The sequence below is a fragment of the Symphalangus syndactylus genome, chromosome 24 (genome assembly GCF_028878055.3).
Source record: "Symphalangus syndactylus isolate Jambi chromosome 24, NHGRI_mSymSyn1-v2.1_pri, whole genome shotgun sequence".
NCBI lineage: Eukaryota > Metazoa > Chordata > Mammalia > Primates > Hylobatidae > Symphalangus > Symphalangus syndactylus.
This window is the reverse complement of record NC_072446.2, coordinates 23,764,192-23,778,887: the sequence shown is the minus strand read 5'-3', so window position 1 is coordinate 23,778,887 and position 14,696 is coordinate 23,764,192. Positions and strand designations below refer to the sequence as shown.

The following is a 14,696-nucleotide window of genomic DNA, read 5'->3' as shown; positions in this document are numbered from 1 at the left end:
GCTCTAGAACAGGGACCAGCCCGAGCGTCCACACCTTGACATTCTCCTCCGTGAGGCCCTTCTCCACTGAGTCGGCCACGTTCTGCCGGATGCGATGCAGGAATGCCTGGAGGAGAGAAGCAGAGAGAGGTGAGTGTCCGCGTCTCCAGCTCTCCCATGGACGGCCCTACAGAAGGCTCTCAAGTTCAAATGCCAACTAGGATCTGGGAGGTACCACGGGTCCAGGGACACAGGCAGGCGACGAGGAAAAACGTGCTCTGCTTACACCTTAAACACACTGGAGCAGCCCTCACTCCCACACAGTCACCAGGGGTGTACTGTGCACCCACGATGCCAGGCCCTGCACTGGGCCCTGAAGATACAGCAGAGAAAATCTCAAAGCCCCTGCCCTCGAGGAACCTTCAGCCCAAAAAGATACACACCTGCTTCCTCACCTAGGCGCGCCTCTCAGACTCTAATTCATTTCCCCTTTCAATTTTTTTTTTACTTTGCTTTACAATTTAACCTCTGAATAATAACACAGTCACATGGCTCAAAAGTCAAAAATACAAAATGGCAAAAACTACAAAATGGCAAAAACATAGAAAGTCTCTCTCCTTACCCCAGCCCCAAACCATCTAGTTCCTCCCCAACCCCTACAGGAACCCCAGCTACTAGTTTCTTGGGTATTCTTTCAAAAATCTATGCAAAAACAAACACACACACATACACATCTATTCCTTTTTTTTTTTTTAACCTCTTTAACACATCAAAAAATAGCAACATACACTGGATGACCCGCACCTGGATTTTCCACTTGATATAGCTCAGAGATCCTTCCAGATCATCTCACAAGAAGCCTCCTTGCAGATGCCAGGAATGTACTGTTTGAATGGACCATGGTCCTTCTACCACCCTTTCAGGGGCTTGGAACAGACAAATCACATCTCTTCTCTGTGAGACGCAGCAGACGAGTGTGACGATACCAGGGCAGGAGCGACAGGGGCTGCAGGAGCCGAGGGTGCACCATTCACGTGGGGCCACGTGGGGAGGCCGCAGGCCCAGGACCACCAGAGGTTTGGATTTGGGTGTTTTTGTTTTTTTTTTTTAATGAAGCCAGAAATTAGAATTTTTTTTTAAAAGAAAAGTCTCCCAGTTTTGAGGTGTTGGTGAAAAAGCCGTCTGTTATTGCAAGGAACTGGATTTTAGGGGTTGTGCATAAAAGTGGGGAGACCAGGGCAGTAGAGTGCAGTGGTGCCAACAAGAGATGATGGTGGCCTGGCACCAGGTGGTGTGGGTGGAAAAGTGGCAGAAAGAAGAGCTACCGAGGGGTCACACGGATGGGCTGAGAGAGTCACAGGGATAAATGCTGGGGGAAGGAGAGACAGCAGAGTCAGCACCTAAGGGAGACTGAGGCCCAGCACCCACAGCCACCTCCGCCTGGTTTGCCCCCAACTCCAGGATGTGGGATCTGGCTGTAGGCTAACCTGGAAGCAGCCACATGGAGACCCCTGGGAAAAGGAATTCACAGCCACAGGGCCACGGGGAGCTGTGGGGCCTATCAGTCACCTGCCCTGCCAAGACTGATAACAGCTTGGGGGTCCACGGGGGGGCTGCTCCATGTGAGCACATGGTCTCCCTGTCACAGAGCCCAGGTGCAGGCTGATTAAGACAGGGGCTGCAGGAGCCTGTCTCATCCCACCACGCTTGTCTAGGGAGATCTCTGAGTGCAGGAGAGATGGGGTGGACAGCCCAAGATAGTGCTGGGGTCGGGGAAGCAGGGCAGGTAAGCAGAGAGGAGGCTAGCCCTACGCACGTGGCTGTCAGATCCTTTCCATCACCCAGAGACATGACACATCCATGCCTGCCCCCGGGAGCCCGGCCACCTGCCCAGACTCAAGCCTCTTGGGAGGGGGCGCGATGACAGTCCACATGGCGAGTCACAGAGGAAAGCAAGACACAGGAAGGCAGCTTTGTCTCTGTCCACACGGAGTACAGAGCCATCTCAGCCAGTCTTGGGGCTTTAACTCATTTATGCCTAGTGTTCCATTACTGGAACGCTAAGCTTGTGGGAGTTATTTATATCCTACTCTTCAAGGTCATTGCCAAGGTCTGATTTTTTTATTAAAAAAAAAATTGCAACCTCCAGCATAAATGGGTTAAATCTCCTTTTTTTGATGACCCCCATGTTTATATCCCCAGCCTGGACTTCTCCCCTGAAACCCCCAGACTCTTATCTCCAGCTGCAGAATCAGTGTCTCCACCTGGATGTCCAAACTCAGCCTGTCCAACACTTAATTCCTGACCTTTCCCAAACTCACACCGAGCTCTTCCCCACTTAATTAACGGCACCTCTGCCTTTCAAAGGCTCTAACCAAAACCCACTAGCTGTCCTCAGCCCCTCTCCTCTGACACTCCATTTCCAATACATCAGCAAATGTTACCAGCTTTACCTGACTACTACAACCACTGGTCCCCATCTCCACAGCCACCCCCACAGTCCAAGCCATCATCATCTCCTGCCTGGACTAACACAGCCATTTCCCTCCTGGTCCCCTTCACCCTCCCAAAAGTCTGTTCTCTACACACACAGCCAGGGAGATCCCTTTAAATATGTACAGATCAGTCAATCCACGCCTTTAAAATCTCCATGGCTTCCCACTGCACTTAAAATCCAAATCCTTCCATGGTCCCCATGACCTTGTCCTTGTTAACCTCTCTGATCTCATCTTCCAGTACTTCATCCTCCCACACACCTCAATATAAATAATCTTCAGCCACACTCTCATTCTAGATTCTATCCACCTGCCAAATACACTCCTGCCTCAGGACCTTTGCATATGCTGTTCCTGCTGGCAAGATGTTCTCCGCCATTCTGCCCTGAGCAGCCTCCTCATCCATCCTGCCTTAGTTCAAATGTCACCTCTGCCAAGAGGCCCTCCTCTTCTTAATGCAAACTCCTATCTTCCCATCTTGTGTTAAGAGCTCATTTGACAAATGAGGAAACTGAGGTTAAGCAATCTATACAAGCTCCTAAGGGAAAGGCCAGGATAAGCAGGGATCATGACTGGGATGAAACCATAACCCCCAATCCAACAACAGAGGCCAGGTTTGGAAACTGGTGAGTTTGATTTTCAACCACGGGTCCTTCCTGCTGTGTGACCTCAGGAAAGTGCACTAGCCTCTCTGAGTCTTCATTTACTCTTCCCAGTGGAATCACAGGAATACAGCACCTTTTAGAATGTCATGGGATAAAGTGAATGGAAGCTCCCTGAAGGCAGGGACCCTGCCTGTCTTGTTCACAGCTACGTCTTCAGGGCCAAATGTAGTGCTCAGCAAACAGCAGGTGCTTGAAAATCAAAGGAAGGTTTGGAATGTGCCTGGCACAGTGCCTGACACATGGCAGAGACCTCGACTCAGGCTCCTTGGAAGTCTGCAGATCCTGTTTTTGAAATGACAATGAGTGGAGGGGACAGGGACGGGGGTTCCTAGAGGATGTTTTAACAGGGCCTGGGATACTGACAGGAAGTCAAGCTCCAACCTCCCTAGACTAGAGGGAGACAAAGGCAGCCTCACCCAGCACAGCCAGGGAGGGCAGGAAGCTGGGAGTGCCACACTCCGCTGGCCTAGATTGGGGCTTCCTGTCCCAGTTTCTTCACACGAGCTCTGCCACCGCTATTGTGCTGCAACAATGGGAGGCTCGGGCCACCCACTGAGGAACTGCAAACAAGCCGGTGTGAAGGCCACAATGGGCAGCTCGTGACCCGGAAAGAATGGGCAGCAGAGGCTCTGGGCCCAGCCCTCCTGCTGCCCAAGGCACGACTGGCTTTTCCAGGCAGCACGCAGCATGGCGTCCCCTGCGCTGGCAGGGATGGTGAAAGACCCTCCAGGGTGACTCTTCCTTTGTCCAAGGCTTGACAGCTTTGAAACGCTCAGGTCAAAAGCAGCTCTCATCTCCGAAGCCTCCCTTAGACACAATACTGTTCTCAGGATTTCCAGGGCTGCCTGAGAAACTCCTCCAGCCTAGGAAGCTTTGCCCATGCCTGGACCACTTGTCCTCACATCTGCCCAAGTCCTCCTCTTCATTTTATGAATATGATGATGAAATACATCAGGGATACAGAAAAGAATAGAGAGAAACAACAAACACCCACAAACTCATCACTACCCAGCTTTGGCAAATCTTAACACTACACCAAATTTGCTTGAAACCATTTGCAAAAAGAAATTCAACAAGTCTGGGGGAGGCACAGACTGGAAACGGGATGAGGAGGCTCTCGGGGGTGCTGGAAACGTTCTATATCTTGATCTGAGCAGTGGTGACACAGGTCGCTGCATATGCAAAGCCCCAGCAGTATGCACTTGAGATTAGTTCAGTTTACCCACAGTACCATGCAAATATCAAACCTCAATGTATTAAATAGAAAAGGCAGAAAGGAATCGTTACAGAGAGAGGTGAGCCACTGGGCACCTTCTCTCCCTGCAAGGTACTTGGAGCTGGTGCTCCTCATTCCCACGCATGCCTCTGCCCACTTACCAAGCCGTGTGCATCTATAAGCAAGAGAGAATACTATTTTGCATGTTCACAACATTTTTATAAGTAGCGTGCTTTCAGCAACTTGATTTTCTCACTCAACATCATGTCTTCCACATTTACCCATGCTGATATGTACACCGGTCAGCATCTGCTATCCAGACCCCACCCTTACCCCACACCACATCCAGCTGCCAGTGCCTGCATCTCTTGGCCTGAAGGCCCCACTCTCATGTGCAGGGCAGGCCAGAAGTGCTGAAGAAGTAAGACTGCCTGGGAGCAGCCCTCAGTGATGGCCAGCAGGACCTGGCATGAAAAGACAGATGAGGAAACTGAGGCACTCGATGGACACTATCTCCCCGAGTGCCTTGATGGATTCAGTTCCAGCGGCCCCCATGGTAACCCGCTTGATGACACACCTTTCTTGGCTGCCTTCTCCTCCCTGCCTCACTCCCCCACTCTCCTGCTGATGCTTCCTGGGGTGACCTCCCAAGTATGCTACTTGCCCTTGAATCAGTCTAGGGTCATGTTCTTTGGGGAATTCACAATAAGACAGACCTCAAGTTGTTCATTTCATTGCTTACTAGTCAAAATTACAGCATGAAGTAACCACTGCCGTGCTACAGACACTTGTTTCAAACATCCTTACTGTAAACAATGGTGCTCAGGTGTAAGTTCTTTCAGCTGTAAGTTCTTTCAGCTGTATACTCACGTCGAGTGGGGTATGGGTATACAAGTTCCTCTAGGTGATGCACAGGTTTCCTCGAGCCCAGGTGTTCAAGTTCCTCTAAGTATATATCCAGGTCTTCTGGGGCATGAGAGAAGGACCAGAGAGGCTGTTTACTCAGCTCCCAGCCTGCGTGTTTCCATGGTCCCCAGAGCTCTGGACTGAGCAGGAAGCCATATCATGATTGATTAGTGATGTCTGCCATGGATGTGGCAGGGACAGGGTTAGAAGGCTGATGAGTTTGCCATCTCCAACAAGCTCCCACTTGATGGAGAAACCAAGAGTATGGGATACTGGTCTGAGGTCAAACAGCAAACTGGTGACAAAACACAGATTAGAACCAGGTCTCCCGATGCCAGGCCAGGTCTCACCCCTGTCCCACCTAGCCTGAGCCCAGTGGTTCTTAACCTGGGGGTGATTTTTCCCCTAGAAGACATGTGCCAATGTCTTGAGACATTCTGGGTTGTCACAACTGAGGACAGGGGTGATCCTGGCATCTAGTGTGTAGAGACTAGGGATGCTGCTAAACACCCTACAATGCACAGGACAACCCCACAAAGACACAGCTGACCGCAAACCACAGTGCCAAGGTCAAGAAATCCTTGCCTTAGAAAAGGCTCTGATTAAAACCTAGAAAAAAATCCAACCTCTTCCACAGCTCAAAGACTGTCTAATGTGGGCTCTTCTCACCCCACTGGCTCAGCTGCAGGCACACTTGTCTCCTTTTTGTTTCTTGAACACACCAGGACCCCACCATCCAGGCCTTCGCACATGCTATTCTTTGCCTACAGAGCTTTTCCCAAGACATTCAATTGGCAGGAGAGGCCCCTCCTCTCACAGGCCACCCCTGGACCCATGTAAGAGAGGATCTCACCCACAACATAGCCACCTGAACCCTGTTACCCTTCACAGACGTCTCCGCTATTGGCTGTGCTCTTACCAATTAAGTATGGATAGGTTTGATCATTCAGTATCATCTCCCTCGCTAAAGTATCAGCTCCCTCAGGGCAGAAGACAGTTTCCTTGGCCATCTATGCAGCGCCTGGAACAGAGGCTGGCACACAGCAGGTGCTCAAGAGAGACTGGTATGTGGAGGAAGGATGGGAGAGACGGGGAGAAACTGAGAACAGGCTCCAGAAAGTAAGCTGATACCGAGTTGGGAGAGACCACTAGAATAAGAACATCTTTTTAACTCACTAACTACACCTTTAGGCCTTATTATGTGCAGGTGCTGCTCTAGGTGTTTTAATCCTCAAACTCGAGGAGGCAGGCATTGTTACTACTATGTCCATTCTAAAGAGGAGCCTGAGGCCTAGCGCAGTGAAGACCTTATCTAAAGCCACAGGGCTGGTAAGTGAAGGAGCTGGGCCTTAAACCCAGACAGTCCCCATCAGGCGCCATCAGTGAGTGACTGTGGACAATGAACCACATCAGCCTTTATAACAGGTAGCAGCTGCCCTTAGGGGTGCCCCTGGGGAGCTGCCACCTGCCTGGAACCCATGGCTGCTGTCGCCTGGGGAGGATAAATCTCTCCCTGGAGATAAAAACGACAGAAAGAGGCCTTGAAGTCACTCCCTGAGACTGATGCCGGAAACCTGATCTGCTTGGGGAGGGGGCCCGACTGCCTCCAAGGACACCTCTGCCGTGGCTGGGGTGACCTCACCAGACATATGGTGAAACTTGAGAGGGCCAGGGTATGGGCTGGGAGCAAAGGGAAGCGATGAGTGGGGGTGGGTGGGGGGAGCTCCAGAACACAGCAAAGACAAAGAAAAGGGGGTGCCCTGAGGACCCCATCCCCAACATGATCTGGGTGGCAGGGAGTTGGAAGCACAGTGTCATGAAACAGCAAGGGCCTAGGAATCTGAGTGATGATAATAAAATCGCTATAATAACAGCAGAAGGGGGTTTACACAGCCGGCCGCAAGCCACCCCACATAGCCCAGAGTCTGGGGAGCTCCCTAACTGCCCAATGACCCCTTCAAATGCCCAAATCCTATGCTCCAACCATCCAAGTTCTGGGCGTTTATCCTACAGGGAAAAATAAATCTCATATGTGGCATGAAGCTTTACCCTCAATATCTGATTTATAATTCCATCACTGGGGGTTTAGTTAAATAAATTACCATCCAGCTCAACAAGGAATGATCATGCTAAAAATAGTTTGCAGAAGTCTATTTAATAACATGGAAAAGGACTGTTGATGTATCCTTAACTAGGAAAAAAAATCAAGTTACAGACAAGTACGTAAAATATAATCTCATTGTTGATTAAATAAATTCTCTCTCCCTAGGCATAGAAAAATGAAGTATGGAAGGAAACACCCTAAACTATGTAGGAATGTGGCCAAAATTACTAGCTGTCCCCCAATATCATTCTCTCCTTTTCCTTTAGAAACAGAACTCCAGATTTAAAAATAAGGACTGTATTTCCCAGCATCCCTTGCGGCTAGGTGTGGGCATGCAACTAAGTTCAGGCCAGTACAGCATACATGGTATATTATGTACAACATCTTGGAAGTATCCTTGTGCGTTGGGGGAGGAATGGGTAGGGATTCTCTTCTGCTATTCCCTTTTCCTACTGATTGGATCGCAAATGCAATGCCTGGAAGTGAAGCAGACATCTTATACCATGAGGTAGAAGCCACGAGTTGGGGAAAACAGAGCAGCATTCAGTAGGCACTTATGTTCCTAGTGATGGTACAGCCAACATATCCGCCCTGGGTCACCTATAATTACAGAATAAGGAAATAAACTTTCATCACATTTAAGACACTGTTATTTGGGTTTTATCACACGCCACTGAACCTAATCCTAACTGGCAGAGGGGAATTCTAAAGAATTTACATTTTCTTCTTTCTTATTTCCCTTTCCAGATTTCTACAATGAACACGCTACTTTTTAAGCAAAAGTCATTTTTAACATAAATGCATGTTTTTATTTTTCTGGATGGGAGGGGTACTAAACACATCAGGCTCTCTCTCGCCCACCCCATCACCCACCCCAATCATCAGGACCCCTGGCTTCTGCCTTCTCCTCCTTGGACATGTGTATCCCTGTGCAGGGAAAGCAGTGCCCACCAGTGGGGAACAGAGCACGAGCAAGGCAAATATGAGATGGAAAGGTTTTCCTTCTGCAGAAGAGCCTCTGAGCTGCCGACCAGCCCTCCTTCTCTGAGTCAACTCTGGAAACCTGGGGACCCCCACAAGCTAGCCTGGAGCTTCCACAGCCTGGGCCAGAACACAAGAATGTCCACCACCCAGAGCCCACACCACTGCCCAGGCTGAGATTAAAACCCTCTCCACTCTGTTCCCACCTAGCATTCCTTCATCACGTCCGTGCCAGGGGCCAGAAGCAGAGAGCTATTGGCTCAGAACCAACTGAGGCTTTCCCAAAAGGCCCAAATTTTGGATTTGAAACATTCTCTCCAAGGATTCCACCACTGCCTCATTCAGTCACAGACATACTCTGAGAGGACTGGGAAGAGATAGCTTTTTTTTTTTTTTTTTTTTTTCTTAACAAAGTCAGACTTACTACTCCTTTACTCCCACGGCACATTTACAAAGTCCATATATGTATCTATAACTCATGTCATTATATAGTCCACAGCACAAACATATTGCTTTGAATTGTATCTTTAACAGGCTAATTTCTTCCTGAAAGCATACAAAGAACCTACAACTGAGACCTCCTGGGAACATACCAAGGCACCATCCACCCCGCGCGGCCTTTGCACTTGCTGTTCCCTTTGCCTGGAACACTCTTTCTCCAGATATCTGCAGGGTCCCACCCTCAATTCATTCCTGTATTAGTCTGTTCTCACACTGCTAACAAAGATATACCAGAGACTGGGTAATTTATAAAGAGTTTTAATTGACTCACAGTTCCACATGGCTGAGGAGGCCTCACAATCATGGCAGAAGGCAAATGAGAAGTAAAGTTATGTCTTACATGGCGGCAGGCAAGAGAGCTTGTGTAGGCGAACTCCCCTTTATAAAACCATCAGATCTCGTGAGACTTACTCACTATCACGAGAACGGCATGGGAAAGACCCGCCCCCATATTCAATTACCTCCCACCAGGTCCCTCCCATGACACATGGGAATTATGGGAGCTACAATTCAAGATGAGATTTGAGTGGGGACACAGCCAAACCATTTCAATTCCCCACTAGAATCAAATGCCAGTTCTTCTGAGGCCTTCCCCCACTGCTCCATTTGAAACAGATACCCATTTCCCTGCACGCTGTATCTCATCCTCCTCCATCCCCCACAGCACTGCCCTCCACCTGCACTAAGCTGTTTCTTCACTTATGGTTCCTATCTCCCCTACAAAGTCAGTCCCAGGAGGGTGGCAGCTTGTTTGGGCAGTGTCCACCCACTGGACCTAGAACCGTGCTGGACACAGAGCAGATGCTCAGTAACAAGGAGTTCAGCAGGTGACTGATGGTCAGCTTGTTTGTCCTGCATAACAATCCCACGAGGTGGGCTACTGCATCCCCTTTTTAGGAAAGAGGAAAACAGGGCATGAATCACACATTAGGCTCTGGAGTCAGCCCAGCCTCGCACCTCAGTTGCCTCATCTATAAAATCTGTGTAATGGAGCCTCACCTTGCAAGTTGCTGACATGAGGATTAAATCTGACACTGCTTGTAAATAACTTGTTGCCTCTGCCCACGGTGGGAGCCCCCAGCCCCCAGGATCCAGCCAGATCACAGGAGGTGCCCAATAAGTCCTCAGTAAATGTCCAGTGAAGGGAATGGGCACTTTTAATTCCATGTAGCCCCTGGACCAGCTCAGACCAGGCCCCTTCCCTGGGGACATTTCCTTGGCAGCATTCCTTGGACCTACAGAAATGTTGGAGGCCCTTAAAAATACGTGCATTGGCTCCAAATACAAAAGGAAAACTGCATTGTCAAAATGAATAAATCTTTATTTAAATGTCTACAAAATTACCAATCAACTCTGCCCGTGGCTATATGCACAGAGAATGCAGGGAGTGTGTGCTGTGGGTGCATCTTAGCGTGTCTACCATGATGGGAGCCTTGGGGTGGTTCCCCAGATGCAGCAGACCCTGAGGCAAGAAGTGGAGTACAAGTAGTTTCTTTGGGAGGTGGGAGGTGGGAGGTAGTCCCTGGAAACACCAACAACCGGGGAGGTGGAACCAAGAAGGGAAGGCAGCCCACGAAGGGTATGAGACCAAGCAAGTTACCACCATGAGGCCCCAGACAGACCGCGTCGAACGCACACCTCAGAGCCACCCTCAGGGAGTGAGGAGGGCAGGAAGTCTGTACACCAGTCCTGTCTGTCACTGGTTTAAGGGCAATGGGGGTGATCCTGGCACTCCCCATCTTCCCTGAAAGTGACAGAGCAGCTCAGAGCAGACAAAGCCATCAGGCAGAGGAGCGCAGGTGCTGGCAGTGGAGCGTCCATCTGGTATACCCTGGAGTGGCTGAGGTGTTGCAATGCAGCCTCAAAAAGAAAGAGGGTGTAGGGCCCCCCGAGCATGGGAGGGGGTGAAAGGCAGGGCTTTGCAGCACTGCAGCCACATAGGCCAGGCACTCCAGCAGATGTTCTCCTAATATACACCAGGATGGCCTCGCTGCCTGTTAAAACACCAAAATACTTCTGAACTGATGGGGAAAATCTCTACATGTGCAGGGCTGAAGGTCAGAGGAGGTGGCTGCGGAACCACAGGCAGTGTCCGGTCAGACGTGGAGGCAGGTTTCACGTGGAGCAGACACAGGGAGCAAAGAGCACTGCGTGTATCTGAGGATACGGCATCACGGGAAAGGTCAACAGCCAGGGTGAAGGCCCCGAGGCACATTCAGTCTTTCCAAGACAATCCTATTGAAAACGCCTATCCCTGCTCTGTTTTCCTCACAGCACCTGTCACCATGGACATTATGTGTGTTCATTATCAGTCTATTATCCATCTAGCCCACCTGAATCCAGGCTGCATCTGCGGAGAACCCATACACGCTCCCCCGCGGAGGCCAAAGACATGGCCAGCATTCCACCTCCTCCTCCCATGCCCCAACTCTCAGAAGCCCTCCCTGCCCTTAGAAACTCTCCCTACTCCTTGCTAGAAGGGCACTGTATCTCCTCAGCAAGCAGTATGTAAGAGTGGATGAAGCTCAAAGGCTAGAACCAGCCACCTGGTTCAAATCCTGCCCCTGCCACCTACTGCTCTGTGACCTAGACATCTGACTCCATCTCTCTGGGCCTCATCTATAACATGGATGGGGACCATAAAACTATGACTTCACGGACTATTGTGAGGCTGATATGAAATACTGCAGGCAGGCCAGGCGCGGTGGCTCACGCCTATAATCCCAGCACTTTGGGAGGCTGAGATGGGTGGATCACCTGAGGTCAGGAGTTCGCGACCAGCCTGACCAACATAGTGAAACTCTGTCTCTACTAAAAATACAAAAATTAGCCAGGCATGGTGGTTCACATCTGTAATCCCAGCTACTTGGGAGGCTAAGACACGAGAATCATTTGGACTTGGGAAGCAGAGGTTACAATGAACTGAAATCGCGCCACTGCACTCCAGCCTGGGTGACAGAGCAAGACTCCATCTCAAAAAAAAAAAGAAAAGAACGAAAGAAAAAAAGAAATACTACAGGCAAAGCATTTAAGTGGGCTCAAATCCCAGCTCTGCTGCTTACAAGCTGTAAGACCTGAAGTAAATTATTTATTCTCTCTGCCTCCATTTCTTCCTCTATAACAGGGGGATAAAATGGATACACAGGATTACAATGAGAATTACAGAAGCTAACACACATAACAAGCACTTGAATGGCCCCTGGTGCATAGTAGGTGCTCAAAAAACATTAGCTATTATTGGCCAGGCTCACACCTGTGAGCTCACACCTGTAATCCTAACACTGTGGGAGGCCAAGGCAGGCTGATAGCTTGAACCCAGGAGTTCAAGCAATCAATCAACATGGCAAAACCTCGTCTCTACTAAAAATACAAACAAACAAAAAATAGCCAGGTGTGGTGGCACGCACCTGTAGTCCCAGCTACTCGAGAGGCTGAGGTGAGAGGATCACTTCAGCCTAGGAGGCAGAGGTTGCAGTGAGCCAAGATTGCGCCACTGCACTTCAGGACGACAAAGCAAGACCCTGCCTCCAAAAAAAAAAAAAAAGCATTGGCTATTATGATCTCCCCATCTTGAGTTTATCTAGAGTGTCTGCAGGGAGTCCAAGCCCTGGCGCAGGCAGACAGAACTCACTGTGCTTCCTAAGGAAACCTGGATTTGGATCAACCACATCTGTAGGGCTTCTACATGCACCAAGCACATTCACATTTATCCCACACTATTTTTACTTATTGTTATTAGTTTTTTCCATCCTGCAAACAGCTCTATTATTATACACTGCCTGCTTCCGAGTCTCCTGAGGTGAGATGAGAAGGGGAAGGCTTTATAAACTGCAGAGCCCCCCACGTCCTCATCACCACCAGCGCACCCCTCCGCTCTGCCCCATCCTCCTTGCTGACTGCCAACCACATGACCTCATCAAGTCACCACACTTCTGAGTCAATTTCCTGGACCAAACAAAAAAGGGGGGAGTAGTAGTTGTTGAGGTTTAAGTGAAATGATGCAGGTGAACACTTCGTAACTACAAAGACTTCCTGGAAAAAGTGGCAGAGAGGCTGAGCCAGGAGAGGGAGGCTGGACTAGGAAAGGGGGCAGGAAGTTGCTTGTGGTGATATTCTAGGGGGACAAGCCCACTCCGAGTACCAACCATCCCAACAAGTGTTAACCAGGGCCTGCTGTGCACCAGGCACCGAGCTGGGTGCTGGAGACACAGATATAAGCCATGACCCTGCCATGGAAGGGCTTATGCATTCTTACATTCACCTATTTAGTCAGCAAATACTTATTGCACACCTATTATGTGCCAGGCACTGCGCTAAGAGCCAATGACACATCAGTGAATGAACAAATCAGACTAACTCCCCACCTTCACAAAGTAGTGGCAGAGACAGACTATACACTGATTTTAAAATAAAATGGCAGGTAGGAACGATTGCTACGAAGAAAACTAAAGCAGGGTAAGAAAACAGAGAAGGATAGGGTGGGAATGCTATTTCAAGGAGATGTTCAGAGAAAGCCGTTCTGGGAAGATGGCATTTGAGCAGACACAGGGAGCAAACAGCATTGCGTGTATCTGAGGACACAGCATCATGGGCAGGGTCAACAGCCGGGGCAAAGGCCCTGAGGCACATTCAGTCTTTCCAAGACAATCCTGTCGAAAATGCCTATCCTTGCTCTGTTTTCCTCACAGCACCTGTCACCACGGACATTGTGTGTGTTTATTATCAGTCTATTACACATCTAGCCCACTTGAGTCTCACCTCCAGGAAGGCAAGGATGTTTGTCTGTCTAGGTCACTGTGGTGTCCCAGAGCCTAGGATTGGACCCAGCACACAGCAGACCCTCGAAAAGGATGTGTTTAATTGATTAGTCAATTAATCATCTAGAGTAGACTACTCCCACTCCCACCCAGCTTCTAGGCCCTGGTAAAAGGTTCCCAGTTCTCACCCCACCCCCCGCCATTCCTCACCACATTGGGAGAGGAAGTTGATGCAAAAAACAAGTTGCAACAACCTGTCATGAAGAGGTCTGATGCAACAGTGGGGGAAGGCGGTGGGGGACACTGAGAGGAACCCAGTGCTTTTCTTCACACAGCCCCCATCAAGGGGCTGGGGCCTGGCCTACAATCTTTCCTGAGTTCACCAACAACCCATCCTTCCTTCAACAGAGATTTATGCAGTGCCTCCTCTACATGATGGGGCTACCTTATGGGTGTCAAACTGGTAACTCACAGGCATCATTCCTTTGGCCTGCAGAGGGGTTTGAGAAACTTGGGCCTAAGTTTGAATATCAGATTTCCCATTAAAATCCAAATTCCAAGCTTCTTTTGAAAAAACTGACACATGGGTCTCAAATGCCCATAGGGCTGCAGGTGCTGTAGAGCAGAGTAACAGCCATCACCTTCAACCAGGACAAGTGCTCCTCAATTTCCCACCACCCAACCCACTGCTGCGCCCTGTGAACACCTGAGTGTGAAACCTCTGTCCTAGACACAGGCAAGGCAAACCTTAAACCTGCTGCTTCACCTTTACCCTCGCCCAGGGCAGACATCACTAATGGAATGCAGATCTTTTTCCTGCTAAGTCTTCTCTACGCCACTCAGAATTTATCTCCCTTCACTGTTGTCAGAAATGGTCTAAAATCCTTCCCATTCAAATCCCAGCCTCTCCCTACTCCTTTGGGCTCCTCAGTTGTTGATTTTTTTCCCGAAAAATGGACTCATCAGAGTGGGATTCTGGCAGAGATTTTCAACCTTACCTTGACAGTTAATTATTTGCTGTGAGGGATGTCCTGCGTATTATAAGACACTCAGCAGCTTCCCTGCCTTCTACCCTCTAGATACAAATAACAA

The 14,696-nt window shown here is 49.5% G+C and overlaps 1 protein-coding gene across 4 annotated transcripts in view; it reads right to left on the bottom strand.

Moving 5' to 3' along the window:
* Positions 1 to 14,696, bottom strand: part of PREX1 (phosphatidylinositol-3,4,5-trisphosphate dependent Rac exchange factor 1) — a 204,021-nt gene that overhangs the window by 123,732 nt on the left and 65,593 nt on the right. For 3 of the 4 annotated variants that reach the window (XM_055266151.2, XM_063633310.1, XM_055266152.2), the window contains exon 2: positions 35 to 106. In XM_055266151.2, coding sequence (XP_055122126.1) covers positions 35 to 106 — 72 coding nt within the window. Of the gene's footprint in view, positions 1 to 34; positions 107 to 9,118; positions 9,167 to 14,696 lie in introns of those variants that run through there. The other variant, XM_063633309.1, reaches the window with a different exon arrangement.